Source organism: Symphodus melops (assembly GCF_947650265.1).
Source record: "Symphodus melops genome assembly, chromosome: 17".
NCBI lineage: Eukaryota > Metazoa > Chordata > Actinopteri > Labriformes > Labridae > Symphodus > Symphodus melops.
The window spans coordinates 4017413-4036935 of NC_136707.1; the positions used below are offsets into that span (position 1 = coordinate 4017413).

The following is a 19523-nucleotide window of genomic DNA, read 5'->3' on the forward strand; positions in this document are numbered from 1 at the left end:
GATGTGATGCAATGGGCGGACTTAAACGCACAGCAGGGTAGTCTGCGATATTTATATATATATATAAACAGACGTCGCCGAGTGAGCTGAAAAAAAAAAAACAGTTAGCTAAGCTGATCTGCACTTATGGTGTGGAAGAGGAGTAATGTGACGCTGGAACGCGAAATAAAACAACGCCGACTGCGTTCATGGGGTTTTCGCACATAATCTGTTAAACAGTGTCCTCATATAAACACATTAACACACTATAAGCGCAATTTTTTTGTCATCGCGCTAAATGGAGGAGAAGAAGGAAGACGGAGACTCGGAGATACAGGAACACGGACCCGAACACTGGTTCTCAAAATGGGAGCGGCAGTGTTTGGCCGAAGCGGAGCAAAGGGAGCCGAGGAGCGAGGAGGAGGCCGACAACGACCAGGATAAACTGTGGCATCTTTTCCAGAACTCCGCCACTGCTGTAGCACAGTTATACAAAGGTACACACTGCCAGCACCGCCATCTGTATCATTGTGTTGTCTGGCTGTACATTGACAAAAGTGTACGTGTGTGTGTGGTTGTGTTTGTCTTGCTTGTGGATCAACCTGCCTACTTAATGCTATGAATGCTAACAAGCTTTCGGTAACGTTTACAGCTGATTTTGCGGCGCAACATTTAGCTAGCTAGTGGTACCCAGCAAAATAGCTATAAACTCAAATCTTGTATTTTTTTGTTTTTTATTGATAATGAATTATATATACACATCGAGTGGTTTTATTTCATTTTTTTTTATTAAGTTCAATGTTTTTAGATTTTTCTTAATTTTTTTATACGTATAGCTTGTTGACACGAAGTTAGGACAGCTAACCGCGGCTAGTTACAAAATGGCGACGGTAACAACAATCGTAGCTACGGCGACATTCCCCCCTTAGATGACAAGTCTCTCTTGTAAACTGTCAGTGTTTAAACCAGGATTTCGATTATTGATGTGTTGAAATGTGCACTCAACGAGTTAAGTTCACACGTAAAGAGTGCACAATTATTATTATTTTTTAAAGCAGGGTTTGCTGCTGACTGAGCAGATTTAGAGGCAAAGAGAGCTTGGCGTTATTATCACAAAATGGCGAGGATAGTAGAAAAATAGTGGTATGTCAGCAGTCTGCTATGATTGTGCAGCTTTTAGACTGAATAAATCAACATGCACAGTGACAGACTTTTACGTGCGCTTCATTTTTTTTTGTTCTGCGTGTTTTTACGCAGCTTAGTAACTTTACTGCTGAGAAGGCACTTTAAGTTGGGTTTTTTTGCCGGTGCTTCATTTCTAAACAAGCTGCTGCCAAGTTGGTCCATCTAGCGCCCCAGCTGATAGTTATTTATACGCCCAAACCCCTCTCCATGCAATTCTAGATGCTCAACAAAATGGCGAATGAAAATGATCCTCACCTCAACCCTGTAATCTTCAAGCTGTTGTGCCTCCCCGAGTGTTTTGTTGTCTTTTCTGGGTACCTCTTTTTTTTTTTTTTTTTAAATAGCTACTGGCATCATCATGTGCAGAAACTAAACTATCTTTCCCTTTTTTCCTCCCACAGACAGAGTATGTCATCAGCAGGGCCTGTCATTGTGGGTGCCATTTCAGAACTCTGCCACAGCAGTAACCAACCTGTACAAAGGTACTTCACCACCGCTCAACCCCGTGTCCCTGTGTCCTCTAGTAAAATGTATTGATTTGCAAACCTCTAGACCTGTTGTGGTTATTGTTCTTTATCGCATATACAGACGGGCTGCAGCTGGCTGCCACTGTACTTAAGCTCATCTGACATGTAGGAAACACAAACCTTCGCAGTTTTACTCCTGTGTACCCGTATTGATCAATTTGTGACACTGGTCCCTGTCTTTCTGTACGTCAGTGAAAGAGTAAAAAAAAAAAACAGACTCGATTCTAGAAACAAAACCTGCAGGAAGTCACCAGTGAAATAGAGCTGTTTTAGAAAAGATCTAATTGTGCTGCGTACGTGTGACAAGTTTTAGGGGGCCGAAAAGTGTGAATCACCTGTTACTCTCTAGAAGAAATGTTGTTGTTGAGTTGTAAAAACAGACGTGCATTGTGTTTTTTTTTGTTTTTTGTTTTAACGAAACAATACAAACCATTTCAGGTTTGAACTATGACATGTGGTACTATAATTACCTTAAAGCAGGGGTGTCCAAAGTGCGGCCCGGGGGCCATTTGTGGCCCTTGAGTGGATTGTTTGTGGCCCTTGACTTCGTTCAAAGAATCAGAAGATTTTGGCCCCAGGCCTGATCAGATGGCATATTTCGTTCTTTTTCTTTTTCATGTTAGCGAGGGAGACCTATAAAAGCCTGACTATTCTTTCCAAAAAATTAGAACACAACAGTTTCCCACTGCAATTAATTATTGTGCATTTACATTATTTTTTGAAGTGGTCAAAATACAAAAAGTTCCTTCCAATATTTAAAAAAAGCAAACAAACAAAAAAAAACCTGTGGCCCGTGAGCGATTCTAACGCGACAATTTTGGCCCGCAAGAAAAAAAGTTTGGACACCACTGCCTTAAAGTTTAGAATAGTTAGCTCATGTTATCATATTTACTTTCCTGTGGTATGTGATCATGATGAATCTCGTACTGTCGTCCACCATAACAGAGAGTGCGGAGGCCCATCAGAGGAGCTTTGACCGGGGCTTCCAGATAGGACACCAACGGCGCAATAAGGTAAGTCCCTTTGGTCTTTATGTTTTTGTGTGGAGGGGAAGATATGAAGGAAGCAGCCGGGTGATTTGATACCACATTAAGAGTCACACAAAGGGGAGCTGAAATGAAAACGTAATCAAATGAATCCCTCTCTTGTTTTGAAGGACATGTTGGCCTGGGTGAAAAAGCGCCGGAGAACCATCCGTAGAGAGGACCTCATCAGCTTTCTATGTGGCAAAGCACCGCCCCACAGGAGCAGCAGGGCCAACACCAGGCTGGCTATGGTGGCCCCGAGCCGGGCCAATTCCCCAGCTGAGACGGGCTCGTCTGTGGAAGCAGACCTGCAGCCGTTCAGGGAGGCTATAGCACTGCATGGTGAGGAGCGAGCTTCAATGTATCTCACATACAGCATGAATATCTCTCTCTCTCATCACCACAACACCTTGCATTGTTGGATATAAAATTCAGCTTTACATCTGTACGTTGAAGTGTTGACGCCTGTGATGCTGGATGTCTGGATGTGCTCACGTTACGACTGCTCACAGGAGTTGTTGTGAAGTGCCGTCTTCTATCACAATGTTGGTCAGTCTTGACGACTGAAGTGAGGTTTGTTTTGAACAAGACCTTTTGTGTTTGTGTGTGCAGCACAATAGTGACGGAAAGATTCACTAAACTCACGATACGATTCAAGATGAACATTTTTATTGTCTCAGCAAGAGGAGGTGATCGGAGCTCCATTAAATGCTGTACCATGTTGGTTTGTGTTGTTCCCGTCTTCTTGCAGTATTTGTACACAGTGCGTCCTCAATTTCTAAATCTTGTTCTACTGCTTGCTTGCTTGTGTGTGTGTGTGTGAGAGAGAGTTATCCGGAGAGAGAGAGAGTGTGTGTGAGAAAAGGTCTGTCCTTCACATGTTGCTCAGAGATAAGGCTGTGTTGTTTACGGGTGTGTTTGTACTGGCCAATGAGGAGAGAGGGCGTCCCTGAGCGCCTTGTGTGTGTAGTAGAAAGTTATTATGTTCTTTTTTTTTTTTTTACCACACAGCTTTATATATTTCTGAAATGTCTGTTTTTAATTGATTAAAACACTAACCTATGAGGGGCGAGATCTCCTTCCTCGATATTACCTGATGTTAGAAAGTGTCGAGTTGAAGACTGTTCAGGAGTGAGATCTGTACAAAGACGCAGAGCAGCAGCTGTCATGGCCGAGTCATAGAACTGGAACTAACCGCGGACCCCAGCCTCTATAAAATAAGTATTTAGTTTGTGTGTCAGAAGAGGGTCACAGCTGATCCGTATCCTGTTTGGAACACTGACCACGGCTGGAGCTGCACACGATCCACGGATCGATGGAAACTCTTCCTTCATGGTTAAAAGTAAATGTTCTGCAGCTCAATCCCTCGGTAAAAAGAGTTCAGAGGTTACTCAGTGTGCGTTCAGTGTCAGGTTCTTGTCTTTGAGTTTGAATCGAAATAAAAGAGAATTTCTCCCGTTGGGTGTTTTGTCATCCAAGTCTTCATAAAGCTAGCGGTACACTCGTGCACTGATCCTTCCTGATCTGAAGGTTTCTACACTTTCAGAGGGGTAGCTCATGTTAGCGTAGCTGAATGATGGTCATACACACACACACACACACACACACACACACACACACGTGAGGTGTGTGTGTCAGGAGGCTGCAGCGTGCATCTCCTCTCAGGTTTCGTATCTTTTAGCTGTCAACGCCGATGATTGCGCGCGTTGGGGTTGACACATTTTCTAAATCTCTGCTTCGTTCAGTCTGTCTTTTTGAGGTGGCTTCATCTGTTGTCGATGTCTGGGGAGAAAAATAAAATAAAACATCCTGACATTGCTATTTTGAAAAACGCTGAACTCGACTCCTGCATTTCTCTGAAATCCAGACCCAGAAATAACCACCTGAGTGAGCGGGTAACCTGCCGTGGCCGGCCTCACGTAAGGGGAATACGTTACAACCGCCCCCAACTGTTCATGAGGAAACGGCATCATCAGTGTACATTTTTATCTTTGTGTGTTTTATTGAGAATTTTTTTTATTTTTTTTTATTGAATTAGTAGATGAAAAGAATTTGATATTTGGCTTTGGTTGGAGGGATATAAAGCATTTAAAAACACCCCCAACAAATGTCCATACACACAAATACTAAGACGTCAACTAATAGACGGTTGCTGCTGCTGCTGATGGTTCTCCTTATATCACCGTGCACCACAGAGGGTCACTGCTTCCTGTGGCCATCGGACTCTTAAACTCTCCGTACGAGCGTCAGACACTTAGTCTTTCACCGGGTGACGTTACAATCCGCCCGTTCAGCTGTCAGTTCACATGGAGCCTGACGCACTCGGTTGAGTATCTCCTGTATGTCTCTGTCCAGTGATTCCCTCCTCATCCTCATTCTTCTCCTCCTGTCACAGGTCTGAGTGGAGCTATGGCGAGCATCAGTGTGCGCTCCGGTGCTCCGGGGTCTCCCACGCACGTGAGTGGCAGCAGCAGTAACGGAGGCGCCGGCGGCGGAGGAGGAGGCTCCTCCGGCTCGGGTCCCGTTTGCCGCAGCAGGCGTAACGGGCTCCAGGACGTCGATCTGAACACTTTCATTTCAGAGGAAATGGCCCTGCATCTGGACTCTACAGGCTCCGCCTCCGCCGGAGGGGGAGGAACCAGGAAACGAAACTCCACCCAGTGCAGTGATGTCATCACAGACTCCCCTACGCACAAACGCAACAGGATGATCTGATGTGCTGCCTGCCTACGTTTGTGAGGGGGGGGAGGGGGGGGGGAGCCTTGGACACTGAGGCTTGGAGAGGGGGATGGATGGGCTCATGTGGGATGGATTTGCAGATGGAAGGACAGACGCACGGATGTCTGACTGTGCAGAAGATCCCCGCTGAAAATGGGAACCGGGACCGAAGTTTCAGCCTGAGTTCACTCCTCTGAGATGCGGAATGAATTTCTGTTCCTTGGCTCCTTTCCCCGAAATTATTTCTACAAGTCACTGAACTGCAATCAGATCACTCAAAGAGTGTGTTTGTGTGTGTGTGTGTGGGGGGGGAGACCGGGGGTGAAAGTACTGCAGTGCTGCGCTGGAAAGAAGACCGGATGCTTACAGTTCTCAAAGGGTGGGGGGGGGGGGGGGGTACAGTGTACTGCTTGACAAGAAAAAGCCACTTGATCCTTGACACATTAGTGCTCTTCCCTTCCCCTACCTTAACCTCACCCATCCTCACCCGCCACCTTAATAAGGAAGTGAGGGCCATGATCAAATCGACTCACTCGCAGAATCAAGTCTCTCGCCAAATGTTGATTCCCACTGTGTCAGAGACTGGCCTGTGAATGGAACCACTCTCCTCCTTTCTGTTACTTTGAGGTCAGACTGTCCGACAGGAGAACATCCGGGACGCCATCCTGCCGCTTGGACACAGTTACATCACTCGGTTAAAGACCTGTGAGGTTTTGGGGACATCGGGATCGTATTTTCTGCTTCAACAGTGGCTCAACTTCGTCTCATCCTGTCGCCCCTTTTTCCTCTTTAGTTCATCAGCCACCAGTATTAAGTTTCTAGGTTTGTTGCCACGGCTTTTCAGCAGTGAAAGCCAAGTTAACTTTATGCTCTTTCTCCCTTTTGTTTTTTTTGTTTTACTTTGTTATTGTTATACTTGAGGATAATGAAAAGGATTTTTTTTAATTATTTCTTGTGTGTGTACAGCTTGTCAGACAGCTGGTTCCTGACTGCGATGTCCTCTCCCTCCGTTTTCCCCTTTAGTCCTTTCTTTGAGAGCAGCTGCTGTTTTATGTGGTCTCGCTGATGAGTTGCAATAAGGATTTTTTTGCACTTAGCTTTCACCTCTTGCTCATGCAAACGAAATCGGCTCTTCCATTGTATCCCAGTCGTAGCCCTTTTCTTTTTTTTTTCTTTTCTTTTTTTTTTTAAACATACCAGTTTGGTGCTTAGAAGAAATAGAAATGGAGCGCTCCCTATCACCTCTGGTTTCCAAAAACAAAAAAACCCCCAACTCTTTCAAAGTATTTGAATAAGTTGTGAGTGTTTCTGACTGTCAGAAGATTTCATTTGTGACAAGATAATCAGTGAGCAGAAATCTCAGAATTGTAGCATAAAAAAAAAAGAGAAAGAAGAATGACCCATACGAAGGCAGCCGGTGTTTGGACTGGACACTGTCTGCTCTACATATAAGGGATGTGTGCATTAAAGAGACGTGGAGGGGTTTTTGTTTTGACCTGGTACAGGATGATACAACTCACGGCTTGTTTTGCTCTTTGAGTCGTTGGTTGTCTTCCATCCTTCTGTCGAGCAGGAGACACTGAAATCACACGAGTCAGAACGTGGAGACCTTCAGCCGTTGGTGAAGAAAAGTGAATGGGTGCTGGTGTCGACTGGTCTTTGCACGCTGGTTATCTGATCTGTTTCACAGGAGTCAGAAAATGGGCGCAAGAATGTTAAAAGAAAAAAAAAGTTCAGCACTGAAGCCTGCTAACGGAAATTTCTGATAAAAGGCGCAAGAGGCGAAGTGTAAACACACCGCAGGAGCGTCACACACTAAACGCCCCGCTGTACCAAGGTCCTGGCTCTGACGTTACACACGTTTTCCTCGCTGAATCTTATTTTGAAAAAATGAGTGATGCGTTAAGTGAAGGGTTAGATCACCAAGGGTGCGACTCGAGCTGTGGCCGACGGGTGAGATGTCAGTGTCTCCTTGATTTTGATTCCTTCTTTATGTGGACTTTATGACCTGGAAACAGGGGGGCTGTTTTTTTTTGTTGGGTTGTGTCACGCATGCCATTTGTTATTCTGTTACATTTCATAGTCACAGATTTCCCTTCTTGCATTTCTAGGTTGGCCTTTCTATTCGTAGATGATTACTAGCTTGTCAGAGTTAGAGAAAGAAACCAGACGGAGATCTGTTGATTCTGTCCCAATGAGCTTCAGCATTTTTCTTTTTTCTTTTTTTTTTCTCTTTTCTTCCATCTCTCATTCAAGTGAAACCGCTGTTGGGTCTCTTGATTTCTGTGACTGAGTGCCAACATGTAGACCGCAAAGGTCATGACAGTCTGGGTTCGAAAATCTGATTTCAGCTGTCACAGGTCGGACGAATAATGAAAAGAAAAAGAGCAGATCCATATTTCTAGAATTGACTCGTAAGTCCTTTAAAGTCCTGTTAACAGTTTGACACTCGTGGGTCGATACAGAATATGTTGCACCTGGCTGGCAAAGGATTAAAGACGGGAGAAATGTAATGACTGTAATGAGTTTCTATCCTCTTGTTTCTTTGTGTAGGCGGCCCATTGAACATTTCTCATGAAGTTTCTTTCTACTGTGAGTTCAACATGTCTGACTCCAGAGCGGTTTTCACACATGCGCTCCTGAAAACTTCTAGAACATAACACGACGGCCTTCCTGAGGCGCTTATTCACACGTCCCTTAAAGTAAGAAGTCTTCTTTACCTGATGGTAGAAAAGATGGCTGACGAAGCGACAGGGTCCAACACTTCAATGACAGTTTCAGACCTTTGTGTCAGTACTTGGTGACTTTCAGTGCACTGATGACGTGCACAACCATCTCACCACCCGGGTCAGTTGTGATCTTCCCCTCCTGCTCGTCTGTGGGGAATCAGCTCACCCTGACTTCAGGCAGACATTTTTTTTCGAGCAGGATTTCATTTGAATTCAGACATGAAGCTCACACCCAAAAAAAACTTGAGGACTTTAGTGCATGTGTGAAAAACTCCATAAGCCAAACCTTGTAAAGATTGAAAACTGCACTACGATCCTCAGTACTTTACACGACGGATATGATTGGATGTTAGGATTCTTTCAGCGCTTTTCCTCGACCAGAAAGGAACCCTTCACATTCAGTTTGCCTCTCTCCTTACCTTGTTTTCCTTCTTACAGATATGATCCCTTTGAGTTTAATTTATGAATCCAATCATCAGATAAAGTCAAGTAACCAAAAAAAAGGAACAAATCTGAGCATTGCATACCTTAAAAATCCCCCCCCCCCCCTTCTTCTGCTCATGCTTAGTAGCCTGTTCCCACTTCTTCTGTCTTCCTAACTTTAGTTTTTCCATTTGGACGCTCGTCCAGTTCAGGGTGCTTCACCCTGCCGGTAGTGCGAAGGCTCACCTTTTAGACATTTTCCTGTTGTTACCGGGCAGACTACATGATAAGGGAGCCCCTTCCCACAATACTTTCTGGTGTTTGTGAGGGGGAATCGCGCTCTGTGTATCTCCAGACGATTCATGATGTCATCAATTTGCGACGCTTGATTACACTGCAATGATAGAAGTCATGATGAATCATGTTTGCAGAGCGAGCTCTTACCTGAAATTCAGATTTGTTGTCCAGAACGTCACTTTAAAATTGGCTGTTAGCAACATATTGTGTCGTCTTTGAAATCCCAATCATCCGACTCCAGTGTTTGAACTGCATTGATTAGCCGGTTTACTTTAAAGGGGGCACTTAGTTTTTCTTTTTCTTCCCCTGAGCCAGTCACCGGCCTTCATTCACAGCATTTCAAAAAGGCTGACTCATGCCTGGTCTCTCTGGAGCCAACACTCTTCTCAGCTGTTTCTTGATACTTCTTTGTTTGAAAAGTAATAAATGGCTAATCTATATACTTAACATTTAATTGTCGGTAAGATAAACGTGGTTCACATTGTAAAAGAAATAAAACCATGAGTTGCAATTGGATGGACTATGTTTCATTAAAAAAAAAAGAAAAAAAGAAAGTAAACTGTGTGGTGTTCTTTGGTTGCCTTTTGAACATTCAATTTGCTTAAAATTGAACTAACATCCTTTTGTCTTGTCAAACAGGAGTTGAGGAAGAAGGGTCAGGAAGCTGCGGATATTTATGTAAACGTGAGCTCTCACCACAGGTTGCTTTTTTATGCACTTGTAATTATAAAACAGAACGTGGAAAAGAAAAGTCCTTTTCGAGTTCTCTGCATTTAGCTCTGTATGAGGGTCAGCATGTCTCACTTTCGGCCACTAGGTGGTGCCAAAGCACAGTACTGGAGAAATGATGTTCTACGATGAGAATGCAAAGACCTTTTTTTTCTTCTCATTCCTTGCGCTGTGAACTGATAGAAAAAGGAGCCATCTAAATCCATGTCTCCTAATATTTGTATGCACAGTTTGTCCCGATTCCCCACTTAGGTGACTTGACGAAAAAATTAAAGGTACTGTTGCAACAATAAGATACTGAAAATAGAAATGTTGATATAAATCAAACTTAAGTTGTTTACACTTTTCTTTTTGTTGTATAATGAGAATAAAATCTTGCAAGTGCTGCCTTCGAGTTCTCTAAAGTACCACAAGGGGGCCTCGTTCCCCATTAACACCACACTCAAGGGAAAACAAAGCTAGGACAAGTACTGTATCAGACTGGTTTTCATTAAGATTTATTTAAGTATTTCAGATTTGACATTGGCTGCCCTGCATTAATGAGCATTGATTTCAACATAGTATGAAATACATTTCTTAACCAATAGTCAGCAAACAAAATGGTTTTATAAATAAAGATTACAGAGAACAAAACAGCTTAAGTGTTCATTACAATTTTCCTGTTCTGTGGTCTAGATGAAGTGCAGACGTAAATAATGTTCCATCATTATACACAACTGTTGTTTTGGTCCATGGATGTCATTTCCAAAACACCTGTTTCCTGTCCATCTCCACTGACACAGACCACACAGAGGTCCACGAGTTTCTAGATTTGAGCTTTTCTCATACTAAAAGTAGCATCATATTGGGCTTTTTATGAGGACATGCGTTTCCTAGTTTGGATAAATTCATGTCCTCTGAGTGCAGAAGGTGGACTAAGAGAGTCCGTATTGGTCAGGTAAGAGAGACGGACATGTCCAGATCTGAAGGTGGCTGGAAATGGTGCTGAAGGTGTGTGGGACCAACACTCAGATCTGACTGAGAGGAAGAAACTTCTGGTAGTAGCTCTTTGTTACATCGATCATCAGGTCCTGTGTGCATTCTGGAAGCTCCCCTGAAAATAAACCTGAGAGAGAGAAACATGAGGTAAACGAGTCAAATCTAATCTGGAAGAAATTAATGAAAGGAGTCAACAGCGTCATAAATACCAAGAATTCAATAAGCTAGCCCAAATCTTTTTTTTATTTTTTATTCTCGTCAAAGTTTTCTTAACTTTTGGGGTAAACCAATGTTGAATAAAAAAAAGAAGCAAAAAAGCATTGCATCTGCATTATCAGCGACTTAGTTTAAAAGGAAGAAAGAAAGGGTTTTGCATGTTTGATTGTTTGTGTTGTGGTGGACCTGGGCATCCAGAGAAGACGGTGAAAGGAGGAACCACAGTCTCTGGAGGGAGCACGGTGTTATCTAAGATCTTACAGCAGTCCTTCAGCACACAGCGACGACCCTACACACACACACACAAACACACACACTTTAACATCTTATAAACCACAATCGAGAAATGCACAATTCGCGAATATGCTTGGTCTATATTCAGTACATTGTTATTCAACTGTTGAATCAACCTGATAGCTTAGTGGGTATGTTGTGCCTACAGAGGCTATAGTCCTGGTTGCAGCGTTGGTGGGTTTGAATGCGAGCTCGGCCCTTTGCTGCGTGTCATCACAAAACTAAACGCCCCCAATCCCCCGAAGAATGGCTTTGGTAAACCTAGCTATGTGAAGGTAATAGAATGTTTTCTTATTCTGCTGTGGCAAGTTGGGCAAACTTGAGTTAACATCAAATATTAAACATTGCATATTCCAGGTCAGACTCTGTGCTTAAGAGAGGCGTTCATGCAGTCTTTCAAACATGACCACCATGTGACCGTTTCACCTCAGGCGAGAGGAGACACTGCCTCTGTTTATGTCCTCGAAACCCAGAACAGAGCGTTGTTGTCTCTTTCAGTCTGCTTCCTTTCTTCTCTCTAATGGATCACTTGTGTGTGTGTGTGTTTTCGTCCCACTCACTATAACACAGTTCTTGCCGATGTGGACGTAGGAACCGATCTGCGCTGCGTTGACCACACAGTCCTCCTCGATGAAGACGTGGTCTCCGATGTGCAGCGGGAAGAAGGCCACTCTGGAGGGTGCAGGGTGCAGAGAAGGAGATAAGGATCAGGGGGTTTGTTTAACCCTGTGTGGACACAAACTTCCTGTGACCAGCCGTGATCTGTTTTGTATGTGGAAGGAAAGCTCTGCAATCAGAGGCCCAGGACACAACAGGATCCACAGAGGCTGTTTAACTCAAACATTGTTAAACTGTATGAAGGCGACATGAATGAGGTCATCATTACATTATAATATTTCAGGTTTGTCTTTCTCCCTTTTCAGATTAAAGTGTTTACCCTTTGCTGAACTTCTTGAAAGGTGGTCTGATGACGCTCCGGCTCTTCACCACACAGTGTCTGCCCACCCTGACATTAGCCAGGTCTCCTCTGATGATGCAGTCATTCATGACAATAGTCTGGAGGAAACAGAAGTCACAATATAAGCTCACAAAGTTTCTGTCTTCACGGATTGCTGTTTATGTTTTCTTACTTTGCCATTGAGAACGATGTTTTGACTTCCACACAGCACTGACTGTCTGCTCACTTTGTTGCCAGAAGCCTGAAATTAACCAGGAGACACATGACTAAAGACTTGTCAAACTTTATTGTTTATGTAGAGTAAACGAAATGTTCATTTACAGCCCCCCAACGCCCTTTTAGCTTTAGTCAGCTAAATAGCAAGCGAGCTAATAACAACTTCAATAGAATATTTTACCGTCTCGATGTACTCCGCTTTATTGTACAGTATTTCAGACAACTCCATGGTTGAAGTAAATCCAAGAAAGTATGACCTAATTAAGCGCTTGTAACAAACGCATCTGTTTTTGTTCAGCTCTGCTAGCTTCTTCTTCTTCTCTTGTGATGCGCGAACCCGGCAGACATTACAGATAGAGCGCCGAATCATCGATTGGTAGTTGTTGACGGGGGGAAATAAAACAATCTGATGATCTGAATATATAGCGCACATCACTTGAGTTGAAACTCAATTACACTGAGTTTTTAATACGTCTGCACCTTCCAGTTATTCGGTTAAGTATATCCAAGTACCTCAAGAATAGTTTTTTTGTTAGCACTTGACAAGTTTTATTTTTACTTTATTATTATTAATTTTCACCCCATCCAGCTTGATAAGTAATTACACATAATTTTTTTTTAAAAAAGGGCAAATTATAGATACAGTTTTTGTGTTGTGCATGCGTACGTTAGAGCCAAAGAATCGTTGATTCGGCGATTGATTGTAGTACCTCAAGAATATATTTTTTTGCTGGCGCTTTGCAAGTTTTATTTATTGCTTCTTTTTTTTACTCCCCCCCCCCCTCCAGCTTCATAAGTAATTAAATATAAGTAAAAATAAAAATAAAAGTGCAAAATAGATATCGCTTTTGTGTTGCGCATGCGTAGAGTGGAGCCCTTGATTGACCCCCTCTCTTATTCGCGTTGCATGCTGGGAGCTCTCACTCACTTGTCCCCCGTCATGGCGTCCCGTGCCCTGCTGCAGTGTGTCCGCTCGCTCGCCCGGCCCTCCCTGAGGCTTTCCTCCGCTAACCGAGCGGTCAGCTCCGGCCCGGCAGCGCTCCTCCACCGACCCCTCTCCTTCTCCGCTGACAGCCGGAGGACGCGGTGGCTCGGACAGAAGCCGGTAAGTCTCCGGTAACATTGAAACAGTCGTGGCCTATCCGTGTGCTGCTGTGACCTACCGACGTCTTTCAAAACGACAGGGCTCCTTCAGTGCTGCTGAAGGTTCACAAAGACATGCAAGAAGTTTCTTAAACTACAAATCAAAACGTGTTGGAGTGCCATCCTGCACGAAATCATCAAATCTCACGAGATTATATTTGATGTTACACAACAGCCATGTTTTGCTTCTTAGCTACAAAGCTAGGTGGCTAGTAGTTGAAATAAGTTGGCTCATATGTGTGTTGTTCCTGATCTCTTTCCCTGCAGCTTGCAGACATGTGGAGAACTAAACTGAAAATGTTAATATGCAGCTGCAGATAAAGATATCTCTTCTATATATGTTGAGGATCTTTTTTTTTTCATCTCATGATGAAAAAGCACGAAAAAAAAGTCAGTCATAGATACTGTCAATGCAGACCAGACAGATGCATACTGCGCATTTAAATGTAATATAAGATAAATGTAAAAAGAACCATCCTCAGCAGATCTAGATCTGACTCTTAGGTCTAAATCATCCTGCTAAAACCCTGAGAGCTGATTGGACTGTCCTTGTGCATGTGAGACAGGGATTAAAGTGTCAGACTATTTTATAGTTTGGTAAAATTAAAATACTAAAGATAAATGCTAAAGACTGAACATTATTGTGTGCTCTTGAATTGCCCCCCAAGTAAAGTTTTTTTTTTTTTTTTTTTAATTGAATTGGAGTCGTTTTGCTCTGATCTAATAAAGTAAATTGTAATGTCCAGCCTGTCTCTTCACCCAAACACAGCTGTGTTAGAGCGATGTGCAGCCTTGTTTAAATGAGCCACAGGATAAGAAACAAAACACGAAAACTGAGCAGATGTTTTGTAAACCTGTGCTTTTTATTTTTATTTATATATATATTTTTTTCTAGTTAGTCTACAACCGAAATGTTTCTTTACATCCAGCACATGTTGAATAAATAGACAATAAAGATGACTTGGACTTTGAAATGTAAGAGCTGTTTGTCAAAGTGATTCATGTGCTTTAAATCGTGCCACTCGATGCTGCGTTGGTTTGTATTTGTGATCTTTGTGCTTTACCAAAGGATGTGAGGGTCCAGTACTTCTATGTTCCTTCAGGATTACCTTCCCCCTCACCACTTCTTCTTCTCCTCTCTCTCTCCGTCTTCAGATCCCCTCGGTAGGCCTGCTGTGCCGACAGTATGGGGACCTGCCCCCCCTCACTCTAGAGTCCATCAAAGACCGCGTCATGTACGTCCTCAAGCTCTACGACAAGATCAACCCTGAGAAGGTGAAGGCCGCTGCATGCGACGCTGTTAGTTACTTACACTGCGTAATACTGAGCGCTCATACCCGTGTGGCGTTCTTGTTCCTCAGCTGCAGACATCCTCCCACTTCATGAAAGACCTCGGGCTGGACAGCTTGGACCAGGTGGAGATCATCATGGCCATGGAGGATGAGTTCGGTGAGTGTTTATCAAGATACACGTGACTGATTTTGCTCCTCCTGAGATAATTCACAACAACAGTTATCTCAAGACATTAAATACAGAGCAGGTAGGATTTGCGACATTCTTTAAAGAAACAAAAATCAGTCTATCATGGAGAAAGCACTCGGCAACATTAAAGAGAAAAGAGGCCGTTCACACGCAGAACCAGATTACTTGACTCTTTCACTACAGCCTGATCTGTGATCATAGGAGAGAGATTTCTGTTCCTCTCTGCAAACTAAACGTCTTAACTGTTTTCACGTGTTTCTCCTGCAGGCTTTGAGATCCCCGACGCAGAAGCAGAGAAGTTGATGAGTCCCGGGGAGATTGTACAGTATATCGCAGACAAGAAGGACGTTTATGAATAATCTGTCCCGTCGCTCAATGCAGAGGTAAGTCTCGGCGTCGGCCATGTTTTCTGCCTCTTCTCCGTCACTGTCACGCACGCATTGTAGTTTCAGCTTTCGAGGGTTTTTCGATTGATCAGTTGTGTTTTTCCTTCCAGAGAGGTTGACCCACGACGTGACCCCGCAGGAAGTAACAGATGGGCACCAAACCATTTCCCACTTGCTCCCCCTGTTGGCTCTTCTGTCCATAACTGCGCTGTCGTTGGCTGCCAGTCTCGTGTTTGACTGTATTTAAATGAACATGTGCTTTTGGAGCTTGGAGACAAACAAAATATGAAACAAGGTTCTATCACCATTTTAGTTTCTTCCAGCTCCACCCTGTGGTTCCAATGTATAATTTCTCATAAATAGATAATAAAACACATGTTGTGAAGATCTGTGCATTTCTGCTTTCATATTCATTCCTGCACTAACAGCATGAGCATCCTTTACATGTTTGTGACTCGAGAGATACCGACATGAACTTGAAGAGTGTGAAGGTGTAAACATTTTAAAAATGAATATTCGGCTAATTGTCCACATCGTTTCTTTTGATTAGAAAGGAAAAGGCCTCTTTCTAAAAGACGGAATAAACTAATTATTTCAAGTTAAATTTTCGGTCCTTCCCGGTGTATCCGTTTAAATGAGCGATATGCCCACAAGATGTTGCTGTGATATCGCTGGTCTTGATCCCTCAATGTTTTGGTCTCTTGTGTTCTTGACTACAAGACGACAATCTCCTGTCAGCATTATTTATTGTTTGAACCAAATTTGTAGGTTTAAAAAAAAAAAAAAAAAAAAAGCAGTGGCAGAATGACTTTTGCACAGATCTGTATACTTGTATAGATACATTGGGACATGTAAGTACCCCTTTAGCCACCAAAACAACCCGAACCAGTGATGCACTGTGTGCAGCATCAGAACCAGCATTCACCTCAGCGTGAGCTCTTCTATTGCATGATTAAAGTGTCCACAGTTCAAAGAGCTTTGGCCTTCTTGGACCAGTTTTAGTCAGAATTGACCACTGCAGACTGGGAACATCCCACACGACCTGCCTTTATGGAGATGATCTGACTCAACCCCTTCCTTTCCTGTCATTTCAGCTTCCAACATATACGTTGAACTTGCTGCCTGACATGTCCCAGACACTGTCAGGCTTCCAGTGTAAAGAGATGATCAGGGTTGTTAGTTTAACCAGGTCAGAAAGTTGCTAATCTGCTTCGAAACCATCAATCCTACTCTAATGAATGTTATCTGCCAGGAAAAAAAGGAAACTGCACAGAACCAAGACAGTACATAAATACACTCTGGAGTTGTAATGGTCAATGAAATGAGTCCAGGTCCAAACCCGAGTCGTTGTTAGTCTTTTATTGAGGGTTGTACCCAAGTTTTACAGCTTTGTATGACGGCTGCAGGAGCCATAGGTTACAAACAGTAATCAGTATACGAGTACAGCCAACAGAAGACCTACTACCTACTACTTCTACACCTTAGTACAGATTCTCTTAAGAGCACTAAAATCCAGAAAAATAAAGAGAAAAAAAAAATACAGAACAAACCAAGCAACAAAAGCAGAATAAAAAGATTAAATGAAACCGAACAAATAGACAGCATCAGAGGAGCATTCATTATTAGAGCACACTGGAGTTGGTTTTCTATACCTTGTAATATCAGGCGACTTTGTTTTTGTCAATTTTTATACCCATACAAATAAAGATTGTCCTTCAAAAAGTGCAGTTTTCCCCAAAAGTTTCAGATAAAATCCTTTGATGACCCAAGGAAGACATTTGAAAATAAAAACGTTTCTTCCTGTTTTGTTTGTGAGAGAGGAAGACTTCCCTCTCGTTGATTATAGACACTGTACGTTTATATTCTCATATATATAGATATATATATTATATATAGTTTCAACAGTCTCCCAAAGCAATGTGCATAATAGGTTTACAGGTGATCCAACTACACACTGTGGATTGATAGAATCTCTATAAAAAACATTGTAGTCGTGTAAAATTTGCAGTTTCACCGGCCCCGCCCCCCTCGGCACATCGAGGGGGAGACGCGCCGTGAAAATAAAGAAATGGACTTTTGCAAATCTTAACCTGTCCTCCTCTCCTGCTACAACTGGCCCGACGGTTGCTAGGTAATAAAGGTTTTTTTTTTCAGTTTTTATTATTATTAGTCGTAGTACTAGCAGTACGATTCAACGATGGCACAACATGTTTGAGGAATATTATTGGGAATCCCATCTCAGCTGTTTGTTAGAAAAGTTTTGGGATTTTTTTTTTTTATTTATTTATTTTTTTAAAGAGAAAGCAAAAACAAGAAAAAAACCCAAGTTGGACATGGAAGCCTGGGTTCAACACTCCACTGCATAGTCTCTGAGCGAAACCTACCCCACCCCTCTGTACTGCACCCACCCACCCAACCCTGATAATACACCCTCCCGCCCCGCCCGCCCGTTTCTTTGTGCTGGTTAGACTAAAGCTTTTCAGGGTTTGTTTGTGTTCATACTAAATGTAAAATGACAAAAAAAACAGCAGATTCTCACAGTTTTTGTGTTTTGTTTTTTTTGTACATGTGTCAAAAAAATAGCTTCAGCGCTTTTTGATCAACATAAGGAGCTGTTGAGTGTGTGGTGTTATGATATAGCATAGCATTTGCTCACAGGATAGTGAAGTCAAGAGAAGAACTGAAGTCACATTATTATTTTTCTTAAACATTTAAAAAGTAGTATCACCAGCCAGCTTCCCTCCTCTCCTACCCTCCTTTCCTTGCTTCCTTCCTATCTTCTTTACTCCCCTTGTCTGGCCCTGTCAGGACGCTGCTTGGCAGCCCCCCCGGGGGGATTGTACATTGCTCGTGGTGGTTTTCACTTAAAAAAGGTTTTCCTCACATCATCCTTTTTGCAAATGACATTTTTTTTTCTTCAAGCATTTAACATTGTCCAGCTTTTTAAATACATGTACACACATACACAAGAACCAGGAAAAAAAACAAACAATTCAATCCCTTTCCTTCCCTCTCACCCTCCCTCCTTGATTTGGCATGATAATATGTTCGACACACACACGCACGCACGCGCACACACACACACGCACACTAACAGTAGATCGGACAAAGACTGAGCGATATTAAGCTCGGAACATAAACAGTAACACCGACAATGAAAGGCGTTTTTACAGACGTTGCTTATCCCTTCTCTAACAGCAGAGCGATGCCGTCTCCTCGGCTGCTGATCTGGGCTCAGTTCATTGGTTACGGTAAAGATGCTGAAGAGCGAAATAACTGCTCCTAGATCAGCACTTGGAAAAAACAAAAAGGCATCGCAGAATCAGAATGAACGAAGTGTAAGATAATTTCAGCGAGAGTTCAAAAAGGGAATATCGACTATGTTAGTGTTCACTTGCCTCAGACCTCCTGTCAGTTTTGTGCCACTTCTCCTGTAGGAGTTTGGAGAGGGCGCTGATCCTGGATAAGCCAGAATTAAAGAGGCAAGTGTAACCCTGTGTCCCTGAAAGCCAGTCACAAGCCACACCCCCGAGCCTGAGTCACCGCGGGGTTGACGGGAAGCCTCGCCTTTTTTTTTTATTTCAGTCAATCTAAAGACCCGAGCGTCGACCTGGTGTGTTCAGAACGGTAGCTGAACACGCAACAAAACCCCACAACAAAACAGAGCATGGTCGCTGTAACTGATTGTTTTCTCCCCCAATGCGCTGGATACAAGATTTAGGCCTTTGTTTAAACATTTTCTAAAACCGTTCTTCGGCTACATCCTGTGACGACGGGTCGGCCCAGCGAGCAGGGAGAGGTAAACTTGGGAGACGAGGACGCCGCCGTCCTCTCCTCCGCTTGCTCCCTGACTGGAGCCAACAAAAGCACCATCTCCTCACAACACAAACACTTTTATCCTGCCTTCTCCACCTCAGACAGACCTTAAAATTAAAAAAAAAAGAAAAAAGAAAATGCAAACCGAACCACCTCCGTCCGCCATGGCTCTGTATCCGCTCGCTCGGCTTTTCTCTAAAACCACACAAGTGCAAAATCCAAGGCTCCTCAGTTCAATTTGTCAGATTAAGTTAAACTCAGAAAACAGAAACAAACACGGTTCAGATGTTCCACTTGATAACATTTGTTTAACAAGACAAAACAAATACAAGATATATTTATATATATAGTTTAAGCAATGAGATCTGGAATTAAGTAAACTAATCCTTTAAATTATTTGGTAGAGAGCAGTTCAATACTGG

General features: G+C 43.0%; 3 protein-coding genes across 3 annotated transcripts; 2 read left to right on the forward strand and 1 right to left on the reverse strand.

The window, feature by feature from the left end:
* On the forward strand, window positions 1–7842 carry hapstr1a (HUWE1 associated protein modifying stress responses a). Its single transcript, XM_079366104.1, has 5 exons — window positions 1–476; window positions 1566–1646; window positions 2637–2704; window positions 2848–3058; window positions 5112–7842. Exons 1-5 carry the CDS (start codon window positions 278–280, stop codon window positions 5429–5431), a joined length of 879 nt encoding a protein of 292 aa, XP_079222230.1. The 5' UTR covers window positions 1–277; the 3' UTR covers window positions 5432–7842.
* A 2251-nt stretch (window positions 7843–10093) lies between these two features.
* dctn5 (dynactin 5) lies at window positions 10094–12633 on the reverse strand. The gene is made up of 6 exons (XM_079366109.1): window positions 12456–12633; window positions 12231–12299; window positions 12038–12156; window positions 11661–11772; window positions 10993–11095; window positions 10094–10717 (listed from the first exon to the last, which is right to left on the reverse strand). The coding sequence occupies exons 1-6, from the start codon at window positions 12501–12503 to the stop codon at window positions 10620–10622; spliced, it is 549 nt and encodes a 182-aa protein (XP_079222235.1). The 5' UTR covers window positions 12504–12633; the 3' UTR covers window positions 10094–10619.
* A 540-nt stretch (window positions 12634–13173) lies between these two features.
* On the forward strand, window positions 13174–15672 carry ndufab1b (NADH:ubiquinone oxidoreductase subunit AB1b). The gene is made up of 5 exons (XM_079366124.1): window positions 13174–13379; window positions 14573–14692; window positions 14779–14866; window positions 15167–15282; window positions 15396–15672. The coding sequence occupies exons 1-4, from the start codon at window positions 13182–13184 to the stop codon at window positions 15256–15258; spliced, it is 498 nt and encodes a 165-aa protein (XP_079222250.1). The 5' UTR covers window positions 13174–13181; the 3' UTR covers window positions 15259–15282; window positions 15396–15672.
* The last annotated feature ends 3851 nt before the right edge of the window (window positions 15673–19523 follow it).

Bases quoted from the DNA above. Each gene is read 5' to 3' on its own strand.
- hapstr1a (XM_079366104.1), top strand. From the start codon at position 278: ATGGAGGAGAAGAAGGAAGACGGAGACTCGGAGATACAGGAACACGGA. The intron at 477-1,565 runs GTACACACTGCC...TTCCTCCCACAG, and splicing joins TGTAGCACAGTTATACAAAG to ACAGAGTATGTCATCAGCAG. The intron at 1,647-2,636 runs GTACTTCACCAC...CCACCATAACAG, and splicing joins AGTAACCAACCTGTACAAAG to AGAGTGCGGAGGCCCATCAG.
- dctn5 (XM_079366109.1), bottom strand. From the start codon at position 12,503: ATGGAGTTGTCTGAAATACTGTACAATAAAGCGGAGTACATCGAGACG. The intron at 11,773-12,037 runs GTAAACACTTTA...TGCACCCTCCAG, and splicing joins TTCAAGAAGTTCAGCAAAGG to AGTGGCCTTCTTCCCGCTGC. The intron at 11,096-11,660 runs GTGAGTGGGACG...GTGTGTGTGTAG, and splicing joins TCGGCAAGAACTGTGTTATA to GGTCGTCGCTGTGTGCTGAA.
- ndufab1b (XM_079366124.1), top strand. From the start codon at position 13,182: ATGCTGGGAGCTCTCACTCACTTGTCCCCCGTCATGGCGTCCCGTGCC. The intron at 13,380-14,572 runs GTAAGTCTCCGG...CTCCGTCTTCAG, and splicing joins GGTGGCTCGGACAGAAGCCG to ATCCCCTCGGTAGGCCTGCT. The intron at 14,693-14,778 runs GTGAAGGCCGCT...CTTGTTCCTCAG, and splicing joins ACAAGATCAACCCTGAGAAG to CTGCAGACATCCTCCCACTT.